Source organism: Callionymus lyra, chromosome 2, assembly GCF_982586985.1.
Source record: "Callionymus lyra chromosome 2, fCalLyr1.hap1.1, whole genome shotgun sequence".
Lineage (NCBI taxonomy): Eukaryota > Metazoa > Chordata > Actinopteri > Syngnathiformes > Callionymidae > Callionymus > Callionymus lyra.
In genome coordinates, this window is record NC_141819.1 from 37,329,814 (window position 1) to 37,355,878 (window position 26,065).

At 38.3% G+C, this 26,065-nt stretch overlaps 1 protein-coding gene across 1 annotated transcript in view; it reads right to left on the reverse strand.

Annotated features, from left to right (window-relative positions):
- Positions 1 to 25,759, reverse strand: part of ror1 (receptor tyrosine kinase-like orphan receptor 1) — a 113,402-nt gene extending 87,643 nt beyond the window's left edge. Inside the window, exon 1 of the mRNA XM_087784976.1 lies at positions 25,524 to 25,759. Within this exon, the coding sequence (XP_087641102.1) occupies positions 25,524 to 25,593 (70 nt within the window). The 5' untranslated portion in view covers positions 25,594 to 25,759. The remainder of the gene's footprint in view (positions 1 to 25,523) is intronic.
- Positions 25,760 to 26,065: the final 306 nt, after the last annotated feature.

Consider the following 26,065-nt stretch of genomic DNA (forward strand, 5'->3'; position numbering starts at 1 on the left):
ATTATAGATTTATTCTTTCTTTAGGGAAAATTTGTCTTATTTGTTTACATTTCCTTACTACATTTAATTTACTACATTTATTATTTTTAAATGTTTTTATTTACCATTTTAATAAACGATTTAAACATAATATTTCTCAGATGAACAAAATGTCCTATTTTCAATCAATAATGAACTGAAAAAAATACATCTTAAACTGTGACGCATGACCTACAAAAGTCTTCACAAGAAAAATATATTCAAATACTATTGAATTATTATTTTCCGGGAATGAGAAATAGATGTTTTTTTTAAAAGCAAGAAAAAAATTACATGAAAGAATAAAATAACTTAAAAATAGATAAAAAGTATAAGCAAAAAATGACAAAATAATAACTAGATGAAAAAGAAAGAAATAAAATATTGGCAGAATAAACACTTTAGAAAAGTTAAGGATAATAAAAGCTGCAAAATACAGAACTTTTTTTCAAATGTTTACTTAAAAGATAGATGAACATAAAATGAGGTTAAAAAGAATCGATTTAAGAAAAAGACAAAGTCATGTTATTGAAAAGAGTCGACTGACTTGACTCTAAGACAAAGTAAAAGAGACAAAAGTCAACAGGAGAATCAGCTGAAGGATGATTGACAGGTTCTCAAACAAACGACTGTACAAGCCGCGGGCCTCGGCCGGCTTAATCCCTCCACCTTGTAGCAACAGCTGCTCATCCCGCCTGTCTGGGTCTGAGGCCTCGTAAAGACACGTCGGCACGTTTAATCAGACGAGAAGCTCTTCTTTCTCAACTGAACTCCACCACGCTCTGTCAGAAATGGATGACATCAAAGTAAAGTCATTTCTGTGGAACGATCACGTGACTATGAATGCGTTTTTGCAAGAATCTGAATACAATACGCATCATGATACAGGGGCAACGATTGATCTATTGTGAGAAATTGCGATACTGTAGTAAAGGATATATTTGTAGTAATTGTCAAGTATTTGACTCTGGTGTTGCAGAATTTACAGACCACATGAAACTTGTTTTGAAACCTAAATATGTCCAAACATCAGCTTTAAAATCTGCTGGAATCGACTGTATTCTCCTGTTCTCAGTCATTGCTGTGATCTTGTGAGACTTAATGGTTCCTCCTGCGTAGGATGTAATGACTGCTGCCAGAAGTTGAATTGGAACCAAAAACAAACCAGTGGGGCATTGTTTTGCATGTTCATTGTGGGAAATAACTTTTTAAATGAATACAATATTTTACTCACTGTTAATTGACATAGTAACCAAATAATAACTTTAATTAATAAGAATAAACAGCAAAGAAATAATAAGTAAATCCAAATAAAATAAAAATCGATACAATACTGTTGAATAAGGTATTGTGAAAATTAAATATTGTGATATTTAGGTGTATCACTATTTTCTAACACACCAATGTGACCTTGTGGGCTTCAGTTCTGTTGCTTGTCTTACAAATCCTGAGTCTTAACTTTCTTCCTCCCAGAGTGTCTGAAGACCTCCTTTCTTCCCTAACTTTTAAACAAGACCCAAAGATAATCCTCCACCTGAGGAAAGATCTTCCGTCACTGTAGTCTTGGACATCCAGCATGTTTCAACAGCATCCATCACCTAAGCTAGCGGGATCATTTTCTAGCGCCTGGATAACAAACCACAAGAAGATTTTCATTCTTGAATACGCTTGAGCGTCCATTAAGTCTGCGGGTCGATGCGGAGCCGAGACCTCACCATCAGCCGGAGAGCGAAAGTGACGGCGGCCGCAGAAACAACAGAATCCCAGCAGGCTTTGTGTTGTTGTGCAGAAACCACAATCAGAGAAACCACAGACCTGCCGCGGATCAAGAGCAATAATGCATCACCAGCTTGTGTTGGCGGTTCACAGAACCCGGTCCCTCTGAAGTCTGTAATCAGCACCAGCGCCGTGAATTGTTGTGGTCCTTCGCTATTCTGGGCTCGAGAGCTCCACGACTATCTGCTCTCTTTTGGAGGAGACTTGGACTCGAGTGCTTTGCCGGCAGCGTCACTTCTCGATAGTGGCTGCGACTGGAATTTCCTTGATATCATCTGGAGTTCAGGAAGCGGCTCCGGAAATAAAGATGGTGGGCGTCCACAGGGGGGCGGGGGAAGTAAACTGTTGACTCTGGTAGTAAACAAGTCTTGCATGGCTGAAGTGTGAAAACTGTTGTCAAATAAATACCTTCTCTAATCTTCAGTCTCAAGTTTCTGGTGGAAAATGTACTACTCACAGTGGCTCCTTCCAGAGGATGACCTCACAAGGAAGATTGGATCATGACTAGCTCTGCTTGATGTGGAAAAGTTGTGAAGCTTGATTGGTCTCTCGATCTCTAAAGGCAATTTAGTAAATATGTGAGTGATAGTTAACAGCCAGAAAACTTGAATCGCATCTAAAAAGTAGGTCAATTTATTGGGTGCGTCCAAGGTTAACGTAGATTTAAAATGGCGGATCTGAGAAGTAATATGTACCATCGTCTATCATACTATGATTCATTATCATTACTATGGAGCCTTGCAGAGTAATACTACAGAGCCTCGGCCAGTATTAATATGGAGCCTGGCAGAGTAATACTACAGAGCCTCGACCAGTATTACTATGGAGCCTTGCAGAGTAATACTACAAAGCCTCGACCAGTATTACTACGGAGTCTTGCAGAGTAATACTACAGAGCCTTGAACAGTATTACTATGGAGCCTTGGAGAGTAATACTACAGAGCCTCTAATATAATTACTATGGAGCCTTGCAGAGTAATACTACAAATCCTCGATCCAGTATTACTATGGAGCCTTGCAGAGTAAAACTAAAAAGCCTTGATCAGTATTACTATGGAGCCTTGCAGAGTAATACTACGGAACCTTTTAAAGTAATTTAATGGAGCCCTGCGGTGCGGCTTCGTAGCTTACCAAAGTCATACTAAAACATTTGAGTTTTTAAGGGCCATGTGCCACATAAAATTTGGTTTGAGGTCAATAAGTACAACCATAATTAATATATGAGGTGCTCCTGATTATAAGGCTCACAGTCCAAAAATACAGTAATATGGAAGAATGAATAAAAAAGTGGATGTCTTCAGAGAAGCTAGTATCTATTTTAATATTAATTGCTGATACAGTTCAACTTGGATTATCTTTTGTTGTTGAGACATCGTAAAAACAGAGTTAAAAAGGCTAACGCTAACTATATCTGTTGCCTGATGACCGAGCGGTGACTGTGTGCGTCCGACATGTACGTACTTGTCGTCACTCCAGATGCTTCTCTCCACCTTCAACCGCCATAGAGACACCAGCGCTAGTCTGAGCAGGACCTGGAGACCCACATGTTGTCAGAGAGCACAACAATACTCCGAGCACTTCCTGCCGCACCACACTTGTCAGTTGTTCGCGACCTCTTGAGTGTCGCAGCTAAATATAAACAGACACGGGACGCACAATAGATGCTTTGTTGGTCACATACGGGTGGGAAATGAAAGCTGGCATGAATGCGAGACTCAAATCTGAGTCAAGAGGAGCTGGAAGATCAGCAATGTTGCCTGGGTCGCGAGAGGTTTGGAGACGATCCAAAGACTAGGACAACCACTCACTCATGAACACAACTTAAACCCAGAGTTATCAATGGACCTTTTTTAGAAGTTGGAAGACAAGATTTGTGGCCTCACTTTGAATACAAATTTAAAAGTCAAAGTATCAATTTATCCGTTCAAAATAAACACCAAATCCAATTCTTTCCAGCTTATGCAACCAGTAGAAAAACCTCTGCTCTGTTTCGCCGTTATCACCTCAAATGATCAGTCCCAGGTCTCTCAGCAATTATGAAATCAATACATTTTTGGCATTGCTTGGTGCAATTCCAGGAGGCCGCTGTCCTAGCGTGCCGTGGTGCATGTGGACTCTGAGCATTCCAAGAATTTCCAGTGGGGATCAAAAACAGGATATAAAAGGATGAGAAGACAATATCTCACGATGACAAGAAATGCTAGCAGCCAGCGGAGAACCTCTCATCGCTAACCTCTGCAGTTGGACGATCGCCGTGACAACGGGCGTCAGTCTCATACCAACGATTGACAGGCAGTCAGTCAGGAGCCACAGACGGACAATCATAACACTTCTTCATTTGTTTATACTCAATAATAGACAAGAGACCAGTAACTGTTTACATTTTATGGCTGTAGTTGTTGAAAAAAATGTGTAGAAAAAACAATGTGTCATAACATCATCATTAACATTCACGTAGTTATAACAAACTTTTACTCCTCATCTTGTTTTAGTGTATGAAGAAGGATATCAGGGCTGTCATTATATTAAAACGTTGAATGTTTTATTTCTATTAAAAAGTTTTAATGAAATTCTGTATTTAGATGATTCTTTATATATTCTGAATAATATAATTTAAATATTAAAAAGGTTACATTTGTTGGCTTTTAATAATTAAAAACGATTGAATATTTTCAAATTGCATTTTATTTTACACAGAGTAAAATATCGTTTAAAATTAAATATAAAAATGTTGGTATAGTCATGCCATCATTTTTATTGAATTAAAAACCAATAATTCAAAAATTAATGAAGAAGTTCAACACTTTTTATTGATATCCTCTTAAATTAAATATAAAATGTTGGTATAATGGTGTTTTTGGAATTCTATAATTGAATAAAAATAAATCCATATACTTAAAAAAGAAATTCAATTATTCAATCAAAGTCAACCTTAAATATACAAACAGTTTAATTAAAGGATACAAATAATAATCAAATGCTTGAAAAAATATTTGAAAATTGTTTTTAAACCATTCAATATTCTGATGGCACTTAGAATAGCTCTTGTTCTGCTGCATGCAACTCTAGTTATGAAACCATTTTGTCCAACCAGCCTTCCAACTTAAATAAAATGCTTTTCAGAGCAATTGTCTTACTCAATTTATACTCTTAACAGCTTGTGTTCTTGCCCCCTCTCAGTGAACTCAGTTGTCGTCCTGCGTCACTTTTGATGCTTGTAGAGTTGAATATGATCCATGGCGGTCCTTCCACCATGACAGTTACGTAAGATCCAGTTTTCTACTTCCTAGATCGTTGGCAGCAGCAGAATCATAAATAAACCTGAGGAACAGGAACTGATGGAGAAAAGACAAAGCTGATTTCAAAGTTTGAAATGTAAAATGTAACTACCACCTGGGCCAAGACGACAAACACAAAGAGGAATGTGGAGGGAAATGTATCAGAACATAATGAGGTTCCCAACGGTACCTGTTTTTTTTTCCAGCAATCAAAAGTGAACCCCTCAGCTCTGGTGTTCAGTTCCACTTTAAAAGACGCCTGGAACACGATGCAAGAGTCTCTTTAACTCCCCGCAATTCAATTGAAATTAATTCTCCAGCTGGCTCATCTGAAGAGAAAACAGCAGCAAACGTTGTGTATCTGCTTCAGGAAACCGCCGTGTTATAAGATTTCAGACCACGAGCCAGGTGGTCGGGAGGCCGTGAGAAGCGCCGGGCGAGACGGCACCATTTGCCAGAGCGCAGATTAAATCAGCTGACAAAAGAAGGTAACAGAGAAGAGAAATGACCAACAAGTGTCTGTTCCTGGGTCCGTCTTTGGTGGGTTCTCAGTGAAAGAGGTGAGGAGGAGGGGTCGTCATCGAACACCTGCCTCCACTTAACCCCTCGCCTTCTCTTTCTGCATGAGCTGCTTCTTTCAGCCGGGTCCTTCCCTTGTTCCCAGTCAAGTCTCTGGCTCAGACGTTTCTTCCCTCCTCCCCCCCTCACCTCCTTCCTTTACCTAACATGGGAGATCTGAGACCGACTTAGAACTGCTATTTTTAGAAGTTAATCTTGAGAGCGGGGCTAACTCCCAGTGTTCCCTAAAATATGCATTTGTTCATTTTCCACTTTTTATTTCTTTTATAGCTTCACCTATCAATTTCAAGGCTCAAGGGCCAAAATGTGGGCCCCATCAGTTTAAACTGTAGCTGTTAAAAATCTCAACATCAAGGAGGACTGCTGCACGCTGATAATAGTGACCAGAAACTGTATTCATTTGAGTCATATTCTGGACTTTTGTCAATAATATATAAAGTGGTCACTGGTTTATAGGGTTTTTTATAGGGGGTTACGTTCTGAACCCCCACTTGTTTAAGTTAAAAACATTTATTTGAACTTGCAAACATAGCAGAAAAGGCGCCATCCCTCTCAACAATCCCTTAAGTTAAAGTGACACGAACAACTCCCATAACACTTTGCTGCCCAGCCAGCCAATCACAGCTGTCAATCACTTTAGACTTTGTAGCATAGGCGTTGCATTTTAATACAGTATTCCAGCAACCAATCAGCCATCACTATATAGAGCACTATGTAGAAAGGCATCATGGGATTTAAGTGCTTGTTGGCACCAGGCAGAAGATGAACCGCGAGAGACCTCAGTTTATGTATTTTCTTTTTCAGTATTGTGTGATACATTGTTGTCCAACGCTGCAACAACTCAAATTCAAGCAAGTGTTTATTCCTTATCTTAAGTATAATTTGTCTTATTTGACTTAATGATGACCTGAACAGTCTTGAAAATGATCTTATTTTCAGATATTAAGATACAAATGTACCTCTAAATTACTGCGTATCTACAGAGGTTAAAGAATTCTCCCAAACATTTTCTTGAAAACATTTCAAGTTTCTAAAATGTCTTAATACAGTGTATGTTCCTGTGAACATGTAAAGATAATTCTGCGCTTGTTTGTCCAACATTTTCTTGTGTTGATGTTGCAGAAGATAGAATGAATTAGTTTCAAACTGTCCGGATGAAAATTGTTATTGAATAAAAGTCATCTAGACGAGAACACCTTCTTTAGACAGTCTAAGTCTGTGAGAAACTCTGAATTTAGATTAGTTTAGGGTTTATTGGAAACACATGAAGTGAGAAAGACGCCAGCACTCATCCTTTATTAGCATCAGCCGGTTCATTAGTAGGTCAGCGGTTCTTGTTTTTCTTAAGAGATTTGAAGTGGTTTCCTAAATTAAATCGTCAACATTATTTCAATTCAATACAATTTGATTGAGTCAAATCGTAACAGAGTTATCCCAGGACACTTTACAGTTTAATTTGCTTCTGTTTCACTAGTACATACCACACTTTTGGAAAGGGCTGTAGATATTTATGGTTAACATTTAGGACTACTGGTCAACATGGTGGACTCCACTCGCAGTTATAGATTTTGTAAAGTTCACGGGCTAGCCTTACTGGCATTAAGGACCTTTGGAGGTTCTTCTTGGTCGTCAACGCCGCTGATACCATGTTCAATTTGCTAGTACCCAAGTGTTTAGGGGTGAAAGATTGGGAACAAGGTTTTCAGTTGGGAAGAGCAAACCTTAGAAAGAAGGATGGTCTTGGAGCAACACGTTCCAGGTATGGTTATCAGTTTTTAAACTGATCCCAACACCAGTTTTTTCTACAAAGACATATAATGTATGTGGTGCTGAGGTAAACCACAACCTACATTTTGAGTGAGGTACTTCAGGCCAGGTGTACCCTGGTCCCAGAGGTTAAAGAGAGTTGACTGAGACAGTGATATGATTTTTAGCACTAGATTTACAGTGTTCCATGAGTTGTTTGTGTTAACTACAAGGAGGCAAGGTTAACCCAACAGGGTTGTTGGCTTCCTACACAGCATGTCAAACAGTAGCCTTTCCAAAAGCACTTGCACAAAACCCCAGTAAAAATGATACACCGTGTCCTGGTTCTTCTCCAAGTCCGTCGACGGTTTAATTTATTGACGCCTTACTTCCTTTGATGCGTCGACATCTCTGGTGCAGTGTAGGCTTACTGGGAGCGAGGGGGCTGTAAATATTCGAAGACACCAGAAAACAACCGCCCTGGCTTCCAAAAGCAAGTGAATCATGAGTGTCACCTGAGATTTGCGCTAACCCCGAAAACGTTGACGAGGATTGCCAACAACAGCGTGAAGCACTTTTTGTGTTTACAGTGATCTGTTTGACAATAGATGCCTGTGTGTGTCTGACTCCGAAATGTCCCGAATTAACCTCACGGTGACAGTTTATTCTAAGCCAAGACGCTAACAAGTTAATGGATGTCTGCAGTGTTTATCGAGAGAAACGCATCTCAGATGTTCATCAGGAATACATTACGGATTTGTCGGAGCTTTTCAAAGATGAACACGTTCGACTAACAAAAGGCACAGATGGAAGATTTGGGCAGTGATGGAAATAACAAGATCGCCGATTAAAGTTGGCAAAATGAGTTAAACCAGTTAGAGTTTGGGGACACGTCCAACTGGGAGGAGACTTCAGGGCAGACCCACGACACGTGGGAGAGATTATTTCCTGGGAATGCTTCGTCGTCTCAGATAAGAGTTTTCTAGGAGAGTAAAGTGTGTCTTCGCTCCGATGCTAGCGATCAGAAAAGTCATACAGTTCCTAGTTTTTCGAAAGGTTGACTGAAAAAAGTAAAGTTAAAAACATTTAACCCTTGTGTTCGCTTAGAGTCAAGGTGACGCGGGTGCTCGAAAACAAATGTGTTTGAGGTATCCCTTGTGTTGTTAACCAAATTATCAGTTTACGCAAGTAATAACTTCTAAAGAGAAATATGTTGAGTTTAACAGTACCATTTTGTTTGCTTAGTAGATATTTGGAAAATAATGTAAAAAATATGTACTTTACGTACTTTTTTTTTATATATATAGAAGTCGTTTTGACTATTCTTATCCGATATTAGTCAAACATACTAATGGAAAAAAGGCATTTAAGGTAATTGGATGTTGCTGTTAGCATAACTGTGAAGTTGCTAACCTCGATTCCCGATGTCATGGACTATATTCAGAAGCGTTGCTTGCTTCTATATTTGAACCATCCTGGATCCATTCGTCACTTCTGTCCTTTTAATGTGTCAAATATAAATAGACTGATCTTAAGTTAATGACCCTTTAGACTGTGTATTTATAGACACTATGGGATTTTAAAGACTGGTCGTCTTCATGGCTCCCAAAAGGGACATTTTCTCTGGGTGTTCTGGACATTGCGTGGACTGACGGGTCGAGTCAGGTCACGAGCAGCAGCAGATATTGTCGGTCCCTTTGAAGAAATGCATCTAGATTTGGGCAGTGGCTCTTGAACTCAGGCGAGGCGGTTAAACAGGGGTTTTCCAAATCATGCAGTAAGTGCGCCGCCCAAAATGATTTTTTTTTAACGTGCCGATGATTCAACCATGAAACCCACAGGGGCAGTGGACAGGAGGGGAATGTGGGAACAATCTTTGGCCACTTTGCAAAGTTAAGACTTCTCTTCATTTTAATTGGAGCCACATCTAAGTTGAAACCAAACAGGGATCGTAATTTTAATTTAACTATCCAATAAAGCTTAACTCAACGATTACAACTATTGGAGTCTTGTAACTTTATGGTAAGTTGACGGGACTCCATACGTGGCCAGCAGCCTCCGTCATGAAGCTCGCAATTCCACTCAACCAAATGAACGACACTGCATTCGTCATACTGTGGATAAAAAAGCTTTCAGCTCATCAGTCAAATGAATAGGAAGTCGCGCCACTAAGTGGCAACACTAATTTTCGAATAACATGCGCCACAAAAATGCCACAACAGCAAACATGGTGACACGACGGCATCCACCACTGTCAAATTTAAGAAACTACTCAATTATCATCTGATCCTCTCTTGTATCACAAATACATTTCAGAATAAAGTGAGTTCTATTCAATCTAGCAAAAATCGAATTCATATACTAGGGTATCATGAACACGAACAAAATGGGTTGCTGTCAGTTTCTAATGTTGGTTGCCTGCTTTGTGTACTTCAGGTCCAATGTGTTGTATGTTCCTCTATTTCCTGTTGTATTGCAAAGGTTAAGTGTTTTTTGTGTTTTCAATCTTTACATCATTGAAAATTTAGACAACTCAACCTAATTTCCTGATAACAGTGATGGCAGATCCACAGATTGATCAGGTCCGTCACACAGTATCAACCTTCCCCATATTTTGGCTTTATACCCGTCACTCCTCACATCGAGCTCTTGCATTTATACTTCATGTTTTATTGCAAGCTTTATTACTGCTGGTAAACACCAACGGTCCTTGTTTTCAGGAATACGGCGTATGTCGAGCGAAGCGTCCATAGACTAATACAATGAAGCTTGAGTAACACTTCCTGTGCTAACCAATGATCAGTGTTTCTCTTTATAAAGGTGTTTCACCTGATGAACATCTTTTCTTTTCTCATTGCTCGGTTAATACAATTTGATGGGTTAATACAAATTATTAGTTGTAGAGTGGTTCTTCGTCTTCGTCTATGTATTGTGTAGTGGCGTCTGTAGTTTCCACCACACTCGGAGCAGGCGGGCAAACGAGGGTCGTGGAGACAAAAGCGTCCGTTGAGCTCCTAAAGCTGATATCTTACCACTTGGCTGCTTCAAGATAAGTCAAATATGTTGGTTGTAAGTGAGCGGCGGTGAGAGAGGGAGGACGGGGGGGAGGGAGGTTAGTCCTGCGAAAAGTGAAAATGACTTTAACATACAAAGACGGAGCAGGATATTTATCGTCCAGCCAAGCAGTTCCTGTCTTGTCTTTATCTGGCTCACGAGATTAGGGCCAGACAAGAGAGGAGTGACTTATTCCTGGTCTCAGGTCTGACTGTGGGAGTTTTACAGCTCGTGGACGTCCACCAACTCCTGGGACTCTTATTTGACAGACAGTGATGGTTTTCTCAGTGTTTAAGACCTGAACAAGTCGTATTCTTTAATGAGCATTGAAATCACAGGTGTCATAGAATCGAATCTTGAAACGTTAAAGTCCTCAAAGAGTATTTATGAAGTCATAAACTTTTTAAGTGTTGAATATAAACAAGTTCAACCCGCTCGGAAATGAGCTTTCAGGAACAAGTAGTTGTCATGTAGGGAGAATAAAATGAACTTTTTGAAGTATTTATTTACATGGTTGAACGAAAACTATGAAGGTCACTTGTTGACCTTGATGGTCCATTTATTTTCTAGCCTAAACTAATGTGAAAACAACTCTCCTGACTCACTCACATGTGTAATAAATGTTGAAGTCTTCCTCTGAAGTCTCTAATCATGATGATGAGTAACTAGTTTATAAAGTTCGCAATCTGAAATCTCGGCGAACGAGAGGTTACGAGAGCGGAGTCCATTATGACATAATAATGGCCTCCCTCATCCTGCAGCCAGCTGTAATCATGTGCCGCTTTGTTTATACAACAAGTTCTAATGAAAAGATGAAAAGAGAGTTTTGTGCAAACACATACTGGTGAATACACAAACTGGTCTCTGCTCAACATGGATAAAGTTGGACTTTATACATATCTTTTTATTGAGACTTGTTTTTGCCATTAAGTTAAAAATATCAACTGGTAAATGGACCGAACTCAAAACTGTTCCTGGGTTTCGCCACGACAAGTTCAACTTTGCTCTTAAATAGGTACGTTTTTGTGTGTCTATCGTCAGGTTTTACGCTCCGTTGGCATGAGGTCGAGAGACACAAAATGGCAGCTATTACGACCAGGTGAGGTTTCCCTGCTGGGGGCAGCTGGGAGTCGTTTCCCTCCATTCAGCAAGAACACTCGCCCAGATGTGACACAGGACGCACAGCGAATGAAATCCCACACTGCGTATTTAACCTCACAAATGTGTGTGTGCTGCACAACACCACCTCATTCCAGCACAAGTCGGAGGCAGATCTTTATCGTGAGGGGGGGGGGATGTCCGTCTCATTAAAGTTGACCTCAGCGGGTTGAGACATCAAAGGTTCCTGAATGAACGTAGCCACGCTCCAGCCTGACCATCGATCGCTCGTTGATTAATATGGATTTCATTGCCAGACACGCAGCAGCGTTAAACTGCCAGCTGCTAATTGCTTTCACATTACGGAGCAGCCGGGCGATCTTGGGAGCGTTCCAGGACCACCAAGACGGCGACGTGGGGCCTGAGGCTATCAGCTCTGTAACACTCCAGGGCAGACGCTCCAGACTCACTCTTACAGTGACATGTTCACACACTGATGTTTCACCCCGTAACGTCCACATCTACAACTCATTCATCCGTCCAACGTGCATGAGAAACATGCCAGTTTACAGAGAAAACATATCAACTACAGACGATTACACAACAACTGATCCGGGAGATATCAGACCTCTCTGGGCTCTTGCTGAACGGAACCAGACCTGCAGGGAGATGGTCCGCTGTTGAACAATCACGTATCACAGCCAAAGCGTTCCAGCTCACTCTGAATCATCATCAGAGGAATCCACCCGCACGAACGCAGGCATGTCTGGAATAATGAGAGTCGATGATTTTTCCAGGATTGTTCGTTTTCTGCCCTGAAGCTCTTTGCAAGGCCTCTATCGACTGCTCATGTCTGGCTCTTCACACTTGTTGAAGGTCTTTGATTCACTCCATATATAAAGCTGTAACACAGGGAGAGTAGCTGCAGTCATTACCTCTGCCAAGGAGGTTATGTCCTCATCTGTTTTAAACTATTTTATATTTGGATGTATGATCCAAGTTTCTTTCTTGTCCTGTGGGTGTTATACAAGCGAGTTCCAGTACTTTATTTTCAGCTGTTGTCCCATTGAGCTCATTGATATTCAATATATCAAAAGGTAAAATTAATTAAAAAAAAACAATTTGTAGCAAGGATGAGAATCAGCTCCTCCAAGTCCTAGACCAAGGCTGGGATATTTCATTTCTAAATGGACCACATTATAAACTATAGCTGTTCTGTCAAGTCCAGACAAAAGACTTTAACGACAAAGAAAAAGTGAACATTTGGGAGAAAATATTGCTTTAATAAAGTAGCAAGGGGGAAAAAAAAGACTGAATTAAGTAAAATTAAAAAATGTAAACTTTGTAAGTGTTGATTCTAAAACTGTAGTAAAAAGGGTATATTTGTAGTATTGTCGAGTACTTGACTCTGCCATTGCATAATTTACAGACCACACGACTCTTGATAAATAGCAACTCCTTTATTTGTTTTGAAACACAAATATATTCAAACATCAGCTTCAAAGGCTGCTGGAGTCGCCTGTATCCTCTCATCCTCAGTCATCGCCGGGACCAAGCAGGATTTTATTGTTCCTTAAAATTTAATTGTGAAGATAAAGAACAAACATTTTAAATATTGTTATTTTTTAAATAATAATAATAAAAAAATGTAAACAAAATTTTAGTTAGTATTCATTTATTTATCTTTAATCAATACTGTGCTATTAAACATATCAATACGGTATTGTGAAAAAAGTGTAACAATATTTTCTGAAACCCCTATAATGTGTTTTAACTAGCAGTTTAGTTTCTAAGACCTCTGCGGTTACGTCAGAGGAACCCCGACAGCCCCTCAGAGGTAAATCCTGGTTTCACTGGCAGGATGAAGTCGGACGCCTCCGTAATGAGCTCTTGTGGACGAAAGCTTAGCAGAACCAGAGCGTTCATGCAGAGGTTAAGCAAACAGGGGCCGGAGGATCACGCGGGTCTAAGCCGCTTACGAGAAGAAGACCACGAACCTCCGCTGGAGGGACGACTTACTGGAGATATGAAGTTGCCCTTTCTGCTCCTTCTGAGCTTCATTGATGCTGCCCCCACCTGAACACAAACATATTTGTGTCTCTGTGTTTCCTCATCCAGATCTCCAGCCTCATCATCAACATCCTTCTTTTCCAGCTCAGTGAGCAACTTCCCAGGTCTCCTGCCCCTGCTGGGACTAACGGGGCATCGCGGTTTCATTTCCTGCACGGTTGAAATCAATGCTAGCTGGGAGGAAGAAGAGGAGGGAGGGAAGGGTAGGAAGGGAAAACAAGAGAGGGCTGTAAGAGGAGAGGTGGAACACAAGCACAGGAGTAAGCAAACTGAGGATCCGGTCTGGTCCTGGTCCATGTTGGCTTTGATAAACATCAGGAAATGAAATCACGAGTCCAAGTGAAAATATGTCAAACATGTAGGAGGATTTTCTTTTATAAGCAGAACTTCCATGTTATCTTGTGACGAGCAGCTGACACCAGCTAAATATGGCTTTGATACGTTTTCATTCATAGAGTTCCCATCATGCTTTGTGCAGGTCAATGTGTCGAAAACGCAAGGAAACTGTAGCTTAGATGTAGACACATTATACAGTGTTCCTTCACCACATCAGCGGATTCCTTTTTGCAAATGCTACTAGTACTGTATTTAAATTTTGCGTCTATGTTGCAATGTCATAAGTGATCGATAGTTGTGATTGGCTGGGCGGCAAAGCATCATAGAAGCTGTTCAGGTCATTGTTACAGAGAGGGTTTATGAGAGCGACGGCACTTCATATACAATGTTGAGCTTTAAGTTGAAACAAATGTTATTAAGTAAATATTGGTCAATTGAAATAAAGGTCATATAGGTTTTTTCAGAACATTCCCCTAGAGAAAATTAATCATTTAAATTTAAAAAGAAGATATCTAAATATGTTATGAGATTCTATATAAAAATGGTAACTTTTGTAAAAAAAAAAAAACATAGTTAATTATGAATTATGAAGGACAAGATCAAATAAATGGTTAATAAAGTAAAATCAAATATTGTAAAAGCCAATAGAAAGATGTCTAATCGATCAGAGGTATTCTTCGTTTCTGACCTAATGAGGGTCATATAAGAGCCGCATGTGTGCCCAGGCTTTTTTATAGCATAAATGCTAACATAAATGTTAGCTTGATGTTATATCTGAGTGTATACAAGTAGATCAGATTAAACACCAAAATATACTGAGGCACACACCAGGGATCGTGTGAGAAGGAAAAAGTATTTGAGCTAGCATTAGCATCACTAGAGGACTAAAAATGAGCATCAACCTATCACAAGTAGGAAACAGTCCTCATGTATTCTTGTTAACCGTGCATCTTAAAAAACGAAAACGCAATGAGAGGAAATAATCTTCAAAGGATCGCAACTTCGGACCGCCACAAGATTATAGGCTCGGGAGCTTCTGAACACAATTACACAGCAATAAAAAGCCAAACACGCCGTCCGTCGCACAAACACAAGAGCTTCTAGAATTACACTACAAAGGCGCCACGAGCGTAAATACACAGCAGGTGAAACGCCGTCATCACAAAGATGTGAGAATCTGCTCTGGATGTTCACACGACTGTCCGCGGAGGGAGTTAAAGTGCAGCGCAGACTTGGCCAAGAGAACAACGGCAGACTATTCTCTTGCAATAACTGCAGAGTGATGAGTTTACACACATGTCTCCGTGGAGCTGATGGTCCAATGCTTTTTTGCAGGGATGTGTGCAGAAGTACAGATCTGGAGCCAGCAGGGCTCATCGTAACATCTTCACCGCCCACTCTGTCTGTGTAGGATCTCAAGACGTTTGGACGGAGACATCAGAAAGTATTGAGTATTCAACATGGTTTTCTTCAAGAGATCTAGTTTTCGGTAGAGAGCAGGTCGCTGGTACTTCTTTTTCTTAAGGACCGAGAGCCAAATATTGCCCGCAAAGTTTTTTTTTGTGGCCCACCAGATCCATGTAGAATAATATTCATGTTGATATACTGACTATACAGACTTATACTTCCTGGCCAGCAATAAACACATTGTTTGGCTATTTTGAACCCTCTCTAGCGGTGACCAGGAGGCAACATTTGAAGCCTTCCCGAGCCCTGGGCGACTGCTGGTACCACAGAAGTAAGTCTTGAACTGACAATAAGATCCTTGAACGTGGCATCAGCTACTTCGCTCTCCTGCCGTCACATGATATCCTGATTAAAACCAAACAAGTCGGAGTGAAAAGCCGATAAATTTGGCAGAGCAGCACAAAGAGCAAATTGTGAATGAAAGATTTCACTGGTTACTTAATCCAAGATAAACAGACTTTTAAAAAGATTTACACCAACAGAGAGAGTTTAACAAGGATTGTACTTGACACTCGCGCCTGTTATATTGAAATATAGTACGATGTTAAGCCGCGGCCCGGAGGACGTCGGGAGAGAAAAACGAACGCAGCCTGACAGCTTGACTTACAGCGAAAGGACTGATCGTGAAGTCGTACAGCAGGTCGTGTTTTGATGGGAAATCTGTCCTCAGACCGTTGGCGGGACTTAAAGGAGTGTCGAGAGGGTTCCAGGCATGATGGGAAAGATGCAACTGGTGACTAGTGATCCACCAACTAGTCAAGGATAACGTAACTTTTGTTGACATTATCAATAACTTCCATTATTGACGCACTTACATACTTCAATGTTTTTCAATTAAATTCTGAAGAAAAATAAAACAAAAAAAGAACTAAACCTCAAACGAGATCTAGTACGACTGCAAAATATACATCCAAATTTAGCTAAATTGTTAAGTAAAACAGGAAATGTGGAAAATAAAATAATAAATCACTACTTTTCATGCAAGATTGTGGGACTATTTTTTGCGATTAATCAAAGTTGGTTTTATTGAAAAATGTGGCATAAGAAATATCTTAATAAAGGGTTACTTCAAAGAAAATGAAAATGTACAGAAAAGTCACACAAACCTGCTGCATCATCTGCATATAATGAAATGAATTACACTTGTTTGATAAAACAAACAATATCAGATATACACTTTAAAAAAAAGGTAAGCTTTCATAGTTTAGCCTTGAACACAACAGTCTTATGAGGCTAAAAAGAGTGTTAGTAGTTACTTTGCTACATCAACACAACTAGACAGTTCAGGTATATCAACGTCAGTACTTCTTTTGTGCTAATTTTGACAAGAAAAATATTTTTTTTCTTTTCAATAACCAGTTATTGCCAAACAGATATAAATTCATCTCGCTGTAGCTTTTTACTGTGAATATAAATTGATTAGTTTCTGACTCGCTTTTAAAATTCAAAGACTTATTTTAGCATCTCTGTGGTGTCGTGGAATGACGTGTTGGGCTGGATTTGGCCCCAGGGCCTCCAGTCACATGTTTTAAATATTTAGCTGTCAATATAATAGAAAGATAAGAAAGAGACAAAGGCTCTTTGTTTATGTTTTGTGTTGTGATCAAGGTGTGTACACATTAAATACACAAAACAGTTCAGGGTGATTAGAAACAATTGTAACCGGTCATACTTGTGTATGTTTAGGTTTGTTAATTATCGTTTCGAGTTTAAAGATGAAAATCTTTAATACTTCAACCCTTTATCAGGGGAAAACAAATACAGCCTGAACATTTAGTTTTAAATAAATATATCCAGATTCCTTGTTAGTATCTACTTGCTCTTCCACATGACATCATCTTCTTTAAAAAATAATCCACAAGTATCTCAAATTTTCACCGTTATGTTTTCCAACTTGACTGTACTGTGGCTTGCTCGTTTACATCTTTGGTGCTACTCACCACTAGGGGGGCTTTTTAGCAAGAATCTGGAAACGTATCACGATACAGGGGCAACAATGATACTGTAGTAACAAGTATATATTACTAGTATTGTCGAGTCTTTGACTCTGGTGTTGCAGAATTTACAGACCACATGACTCTTGATGAAGTCGTAACTGACTTCATTTGTTTTGAAACCAAAATATGTTTAAACATCAGCTTTAAAAGCAGCTGCAGTCGAATGTATCCCCTCGTCCTCAGTCATCGCAGGAATCCAAGTTTAATTGCAACACAAAATATACAAATGCTGTGAATAATTTTATGTACATTTTAAATAAGAAAACATTATTTTATACACACATATAAATAATAAACCACACAAGTACAATGGTAAAACCTGAACTGAAAAGCAGCTTCTTTTTGAATGAATCCAGACCTGATGTCTGGTAAAGTTCCACGATAGCCCTCATCCTGAACCTAAAATACCTGAAGCCCTTTCTTAATCCAGCCCCACATTTCGCTGAACCCCGAGAGACTTTTTTCAACTCCCAGGCACCGCCTGCCCTCCTGTGCAGACGCTAAATTGCAGGAAAGGGTTTCCATGCTCCAGTGTTCCGAGGAGCTTCATCAAGCCTGCCTGACAATGAACCCTGAGAAAATCAAGTTGTAAAAAAAAAAGAAACCAACCTTCGCCAACACATCACATCGGCGTGTTTTTCCAATTCAGGAAAAGTGTTTTTGTCTGACTTGGCAGCGAAAAGATCCACAAAGCAGCAAAAACAAAATCTGGTTCTTGTTGTAAAAGCTAAACAAGCGCTGACATCGTTCCAGCACATTCAAAACATCTCCGATCACCACAACACAGAGTTAACGCTGATAATCGGGGACTTCCTATAGAATCAATAGCAGGAAAACCATGCGAGAGCAAGAGTTTTTTTATCCTGTAATTGAAGACAGTTGAACAACGTCTTCGAACATCGTCTCTCGCAGACGTTCAAATCTAAAATGACGACACCTGTCTAATCTCTTTACATCGTGGAAACATTCTTTGTAACTGATATACATATAATAATATATATATATATAATAACAATCTGATGAACACCAAAACAATTTACAATAACACCGGAAATTGTCGTTCTGTGGATTGTAAATGTTTTTCGGCAGTGTAGATGTGTGAGCTAATTCAATCGTGTTCAGCAACTTGTAATTTAGTTCAGCAATTTGTAATTGTTTTAGCAAATTATAAAAGTGTTTGATAATTCTAATCGTGTTCAGCTAATTGTAAATATGTATGGTGAAATGTAAATTTGTTCATAGGATTCAAAATGTGTTCAGCAAATTGTAAACTTATCTAGCCAAATGTAAATGTGTATTGAATTTGTAAATGTGTTCAGCAAATTAAACATTTGTATTGAAATAGTACATGTTTTTCCTCGAATTGTATATGTGTATGACGTTGTAAATGTGTTCAGCAAATTGTAAATGTGCATGGAAATTGTAAATGTATTCACCAAAATGTAAATATGTTCACCACATTGTAAATGTGTTCACCACATTGTAAATGTGTTCAGCAAATTGTAAATGTGCATGGAAATTGTAAATGTATTCACCAAAATGTAAATATATTCACCACATTGTAAATGTGTTCACCAAATAGCAAATGCGTTCACCAAATTGTAAACGTGTTTACCATATTGTGAACGTGTACTGAAAGTGTAAATATGTCCAGAAAAGTGTATATGTGCATGAAATTTGTAAAGTTTTTTTAAAGTCAACTTCTAAACATGTATTCCAATTTGAAATGTGTTCATGTGTTCAGAAAAGTGTACCTATGTGGGAATGTGTACCAAAAATGTTTACTGTGTTAACAAATTGTAAATGTGCATCTATGATGGTATCATGTGCTTTATTGGTGTTGCCATGCGATCATAAATTGTGCAGAATTCACTAGTTTGCTCAACAAAATCTATATGCGATACATTTCAGCTCCTGAGTATCATCCTGTGGTGTCGCTCGAGCAGCCAAATGTTTTTGTACTTCACTCATTAACGTCAGTAACTTCGCTCCAGACAGCAGGACGGTGTCAGCGCCACAGAGCCAAACGATCCGTGACACACAACAGCATCGTACTGTTCCCTCCACCGCCGATCACATCCCAGATCTCCGGCTCCAGGTTGAAAAGCCATTGAAGAGAACAGACCTCGCTCCCACATCTGCTTCACACATTCCTCATTGTCTGCTAAAAGCTTTCAGAGACGCATCCACTTGATGCCGGGAGAAGAGGAGGAGCGACGGACGGCTGAGCCCCGGCATCTGGAGAAAACGTTGAGCGCGGAATAAAGACGCCTTTTGACGGTGAAATTACAGCGACGGAAACACGTCGAGGAACAATGTGTGGAGCTCTGACGAGGAAAGCAGCGACGCGGTGGAACGTTTCTGTGTCGGAAGCAGCTTAGAAAAGCACATGTATCTCGTGTTTGGTTCAGAATGTTAGTGATGGAGTCAAATACTCATGTTTCTGTTTTAAATCAACATCCACAGCAATCATCCCGTCACAAGCTCGCTGAGCAAGTGTCAATCAATCTAACTTCCTTCACCGTTTGGTTTAATCACGTTCTGACGGATTTAAAGCTTCTTATTGTACGATAGTTAAATATTGTTTTCCACTTTATATTATATTGATATAATGATTGAGGCGTCTCTCGATGAGCTAGTTTCCATTTTAAGACTAAATAAAATTATATAAAAAAAGGTTTTTATTTATTTTTATCATTTTTGAAGTTGAGGCAAAACTTTATCATCCATTTGTGTGAACAATATTTTAGCAATAAAATAATATAATAACACGTTACTAAATAATGTTTATTTTTATTATCAGTTAAATGTTTAATATTTACATTACAAAAAATTAAATTAAAATTGTGGTTTAGTTAAAAAATAAAAAACAACCTTAGAATTAAAATGTTTAAATTTTGCCTGATTTTTGCTAATTTTTAGTTCCTCATGTTTGCTAATATTTGAGGATTAAAAGCTCAAATTAGAAAAAACAGCAAATGAAAGTTAAAACTTAAAATACAACTTCCAGATTGGTCCATTTATTGGTTTAAAAACCAACTTTAAGACTTAAATACTTTTGAGAACTAAATAATTCTCATGGAACACGGAAAAAATGAGCAGGTAAACACTTTTTAAAACATATTGTTTAATTTATATGAAAACATAATATTGAGAATACAATTAGGAATTATTTCATTTAATTTTTTAACCTTATGTTTCTTAATATTTTTGTGAAATACAACAAAATGTAGATATTATTATATTTAACAATAATACATTTTATTTAAAGCTGTATAGGTGGCTTTACAGAAAAGATTAAAATCCCTTAGTAAAATGAAAATATACAAAGCAGGAGGAAAAAAGTACAAAATCATAATTTCTTTCCATGAGTTGATTCTACTTTAGCATCATTCATTATTATACTTAATAGCATTTTTTTTGGTCCGAAAACCATCTGAAAAAAATCCAGTCATTTTTGGGACTCTTGTGTTGATATCAATAGATATAAATGTAAAAATAAATGTTAAAAAAAAACAGTTGAGAGCCAGAGAATACATCCTTGAAGCCGTGTGACTGCTGAGCTGCATGTTAGTGTCGAACATAAAACACCAGACTCATACAATCTTTCCTCAAAAGCCACGATAGAACCATCTCTTACACCCCCCCACCCCCCCCCTCACCCTGTAGGTGAAGTGCCTTTAGTGTCAACAGTGTCTGCCGTTGAAAACTGGACCTCGGCGGTTCCAGCCTGTGATTTATGGTCTGGCTGAATGTTATTAAAGAGCTCAATGGATTCTAAACAGAGTTCACGTGGAGCCCCTCGGTGTCGCTGAAGAGCTTTTATGCTGCCAGATGAATACCCGCCGTTCAGGGACACGAACACGGTTTACACGCCGGGAAACATTGTCGTGGAAGTGTTTTTACACGCATGCATCACTGCTCGGCTGATGGATGAACGTGTGGAACGTGTTTACAGAGATCTTTGACTGGAGGTACGATCAGCAACAGGGCGACCGTGTACCCCAACACTCTCTAATTTAATCCAGGATTATTATTCAAACACACTTGCTGGACGATGATGTCATCATTTTTCCCTCCCTCATGACTTTTTTTCTTCTTAATGTACTTTTTTCTTTGTCATTTGAATCGAACTGTATGGTTTACTTTAATTATTTATTCAAACAACCGAGTTAGATTTTATACATCATTCTCACTGTTTTAATATTAAAAGTCCACTTATGTTCTTTGACTATTCATTCAATATTTAAAACTTTCTTGTAATTTAATTAATTTTATCTTATATAGTATCCTATATTTTACCAGTGAGTGTAATCATTTTATTTGTGACAGGATTGATACTATTTTTATTAGACGTCTTATGTGTTTTTGTTATTGTCTGTTACTTTCCTACATATCTTTATTATACTTTGTAAATTTGTAAAATGATAAGCAGATTTTATTATTTATCTGGATTTTACTATGAAATTATAACCTCTTAAAGTCGCAAATTTGATGTAAATAATAATATATAAACATTTTTTAATTTAACTAAGATATTTGAAACCTCTACTTTTTAGTTTAATTGTAGCTTCTTTTTTTTACTTATACATTTTGAATCACAAATTTAATACAAATTAAAAATAAAATAAAACATCATATTTCTATGTTATTTGTGACAGATTTAGTATCTTTTTAAAGGGATTTTACTTTAAATGAGGCTTTATGAATGTTTATTATTATCCTTATATGTATTTTCATAAATATTTTATTATACTTTGTCATTTGTTTAAAAATGATGAATTGAATTTAATCACTTATTTAGTCTGTTTTTTACATTTCTTTTTAAATGAATAAAGGTGTAGAGAAGATGGAGTCCCAGGGTCTACAGGGCGGGGCTCAGTGATGAAGACGGAGTGGTCGGGGCGACTGGTGTAAACACAGCAGGAATACAACGTGTGTCGACTCATTATCCAATTTCCTTCCCTGATGTGATTTCTCGCGGCGAGATTGTAAACACAGACACTTTTTTCCTTTTTTTTTTCTTGACCTTTTACTGGCACAAGTGCCGTTGCCGGTAGCGACGCTGTAAATCTGTGGAAGCTGTTAATGGGAGGTCGTTAAACTGAATTGTGTTGCTCTAAACATGCGGCGGTCGCTTTAAGATGCTCAGGATCGCCCGGGTGACGCAGGTCTGCAGAGACGAGAAGAGTTTCAGCTGCAAACTAACCTCTTGTTGAAGGACGTGTTCACTCTGAACACCTTTACCTCCGTGATAGGAATCTGCTCGACAACAGCACATGTTTTATCCACCAGTGGAACGACTAGAAAATCATCCGCCAATTAAGTTTTTGTTACAAATGAAGAGCGACATGTCAATCAAATTCAACAGCCATTTGCCCGCTTTATGGAAATAATATGTTAATATGTGTTGTTGTGTATGTTATAAGTGCAACATTAAACTTGCTCACATAGTTTTGAAGATTATCTACCTTTAAGTGGCTCCTCCTTAAAAAATCCAGCGAGACAAAAAAATAGTTTATTTATACTTTTTCTAATTCAGGTTACAGGAGCTGACAGGGTTTTTTTTTCAATGTTACTGGGGGTTTTTTTTAGCATTGTTTAACTTTTTTTTTTAATAGAAATTCAATATTTTCTACGTTTAAACGGTTGAATTTTGTTTTGTTTTTTAACCACAATTTTAAAAGATTGATATTTTCAAAATAAGTGTTTTCTTTTCCTCCCCACATCGAGTTTGATATTTACATTGCAATAATTCAATATTAAACCTATTATACCAATATTTTTATATTGAATTTAAAAGGCTATGAATTCAAAAATATTGAATTTAGAAAATGCATTTTTACATTTTATAAAACTCTAATAATTATAAAAAACGTTTGAAAACCAATTATAATTTTCGCAATAAATACATTTTTTCAATTAAACAAGTGTATGAAACTTTAAATTTAAATTATTAAAAAATGTAGAGCAAAGGCTAATTCTAAATGATTAATGCTTCTCAGTGAAAAAAATGTAAACAATAAATTGCACAAATGATCTATACAAAAGAACTAAAGCTGCACATTATCAGATGAATTCCCGACAATAACAAACATGTAGGGACGCCAAAATAAACAACTCTTTGATGTCAACATTTACAGTTGTTTATGCTTTGTTATTCAAAATGTTCATTTCACTTTACAGAAAAATCAATTATAAAGGAAAAATACAGTGTTTACTAGGCTGTTGCTATAAGCTAGCAGGAAAATGCTAAGTGGCTACATAACGTGAGCTGCTGCTTTGCTACATTTCTTCATGCTACAACGGAGAAACCAGGGCCATCCAATAATTACGAACCAACTAAACATATCAAAGACTCGACAAAGATCAGAGTGCACAACAAACACAAACAGCACACCCCACAGCAGAATATTTATCTATAATAAATACGTTTAAGAAGAGATTTAATTCATTAGAGTGATATAACTTGTTCAGTGAGTCCTGCGTCTGCCCCAGGGCATCCTCCCAACTCAACTCGAGTGTTTCTACTTTGAGTCTCTTACTGATATAAGTCCTCTTTGCCAGGATCAGAAGGCAGAGCATGTTTGAAATATAACTTCAAAATGCAGACTTTAAATTCGCCTATAGGGAGGGCTGGCCCTGAAGCGACTTCTGTGCCAGTGCAACATGTTGAGGGTGATTTTACTGGACTTTGATGGACAATAAAACTTAGATTTATTAACGTGACTTCACTTCCAGGTATGAGCTCAGAGAACTTCTGGTCCAAAACTTTTTTTTCCTCCCCATTTGACTCCATATTTCATCCGAGTTGCATCAAAATAATCCACAGAGGGAATTTCTTGTCCATGATTTTCTTATGCTGCTGGTAATGGATCACAACGTCACGTCATCCAACACAAAACAGCCAGGCGGCTGTAAATACAGTTTTAAAGCAGGACAAAGTCGACCCAAACACGAACCTCTGGACGTAAATAATCCCTACTTATGTCTGGAGGGAGGATCGAAACATATAAACAGTGTAAATCACACTTAAATGGATCTCATGCTTTCGGCAAAGAATTGCTTCAGAGGATGGAAAAATGCTGATATGACAGAAATGATGGAGCAGTTTTAGAAAGTGTGTTGCACTCGTATAGAACAAACACTGCAGAAAATCAGTTTGTTGGAATAATTCACCAAACCTAACAGAAAGCAGAAGCTAAATGCTTTCAGGCAGATTTTTAAAAAACATTCTGAGGAAGACCCAAAAGAAGACCTCGACCAGGTCCGGATCCTTCTGAGTCCGGGCCTTGGTTTCTAAAAACCATCAAGTTGATTCTCCACATTAAACTTTTTAAATCACTTTGTAAACTAAAACATTATTAAAAAAATCCTCTGTGTGCACTAATAAAACAAATTCCTATTAAAAAACAAAAACAGCCGGAGAAGAATTCGATGTATTTGTTAATAAACTTGGCCAATAAATCTGATACTGATTCTTGTGGTTAAAAGCTTAAAAAAAAGGTTTTATCCTTCTCATAATAATGTTTTTGTACTGTTAAAACTTTATTTTTGTAAACAAATTCATATTTAACTAGGTTTATTTTTCAACATGACATTTTCAGGAACTGAATTGTTTCTTTTTTCTACCCAACGAACACGTACTTAATATTTAGATTTGATTGTTTTAAATTAATTAATAAAAATGGCGAGAATAAAATTACAGTTTAAAAAAAAGCTCTGAGGTCAAGAAAGTAGTTTAAGGAAAACTCTAGATGAGAAGATGTTGTTTGGATTTCTGAGTCGCGTCATTATTTAAAAATGTAAATAGATGATCGACAAGAATCTCAAGAAGATGTTTGTCTCTCTTATCTCCTCCATGAAGGGACAATGGCCCTCCAGCTGATCCCTCATTGTGGAGCCACAACAGAAGAACCAGCAGGGTCCTTGACGTGAGACACACAAGACTGGATCGACTTCTCTGGAGATGTTGGATCCACTTCTCTGGAGATGTTGGATCAACTTCTCTGGAGATGTTGGAGCTCCAGAAGATGCTCAGGTCAGCTCGAGTGGACCATTGAAAAAGTGACATCAGGAGTAGAAGAGAGAGTTTTGGACTCACCAGACGCGCTCAGGTCCAGGAGCCGCTGCAGAACCAGGATGATCCAAAGACTCGCCGCACTTCGATACATTCCTCCAGCTCTGTGTTCCCAAAGTGCAACGATCTCAGAGGTTAAGCTCCTTCAGGGAAGTTCGCACATTCAGTCTGCGAGAGTTCATTGACCAAAACTCAGAAGGCAGCGGAGGAAGAGTGAAATAAAGTCCTGCTTGCTGCGTCTTCCCTCCAGTCCAGCTCACTTCCAGCCGCTCAGTCTGACTCCGACACTGATCTGGATCTTCAAACTTCTCTGAAAGTCCCAAAACCACAGCGGCCACATGGTTCTGATTAGCAGCGTGTCGCCATCTAGCGGCCAGTGGCGGAACTAACCTGAGAGGCGACTGCAAAAAATATACAAATCCGTTGGTAAACATACTTCTTTATTAAAACTTATTTGAATACAAATTGATATTACATTTGATTAATATAAAACTATAAATAAAGTTCAAATCATTTTGTATAAATAAAAAGTGTAACTACTTCAAAATAAATCAATAAATAAATGG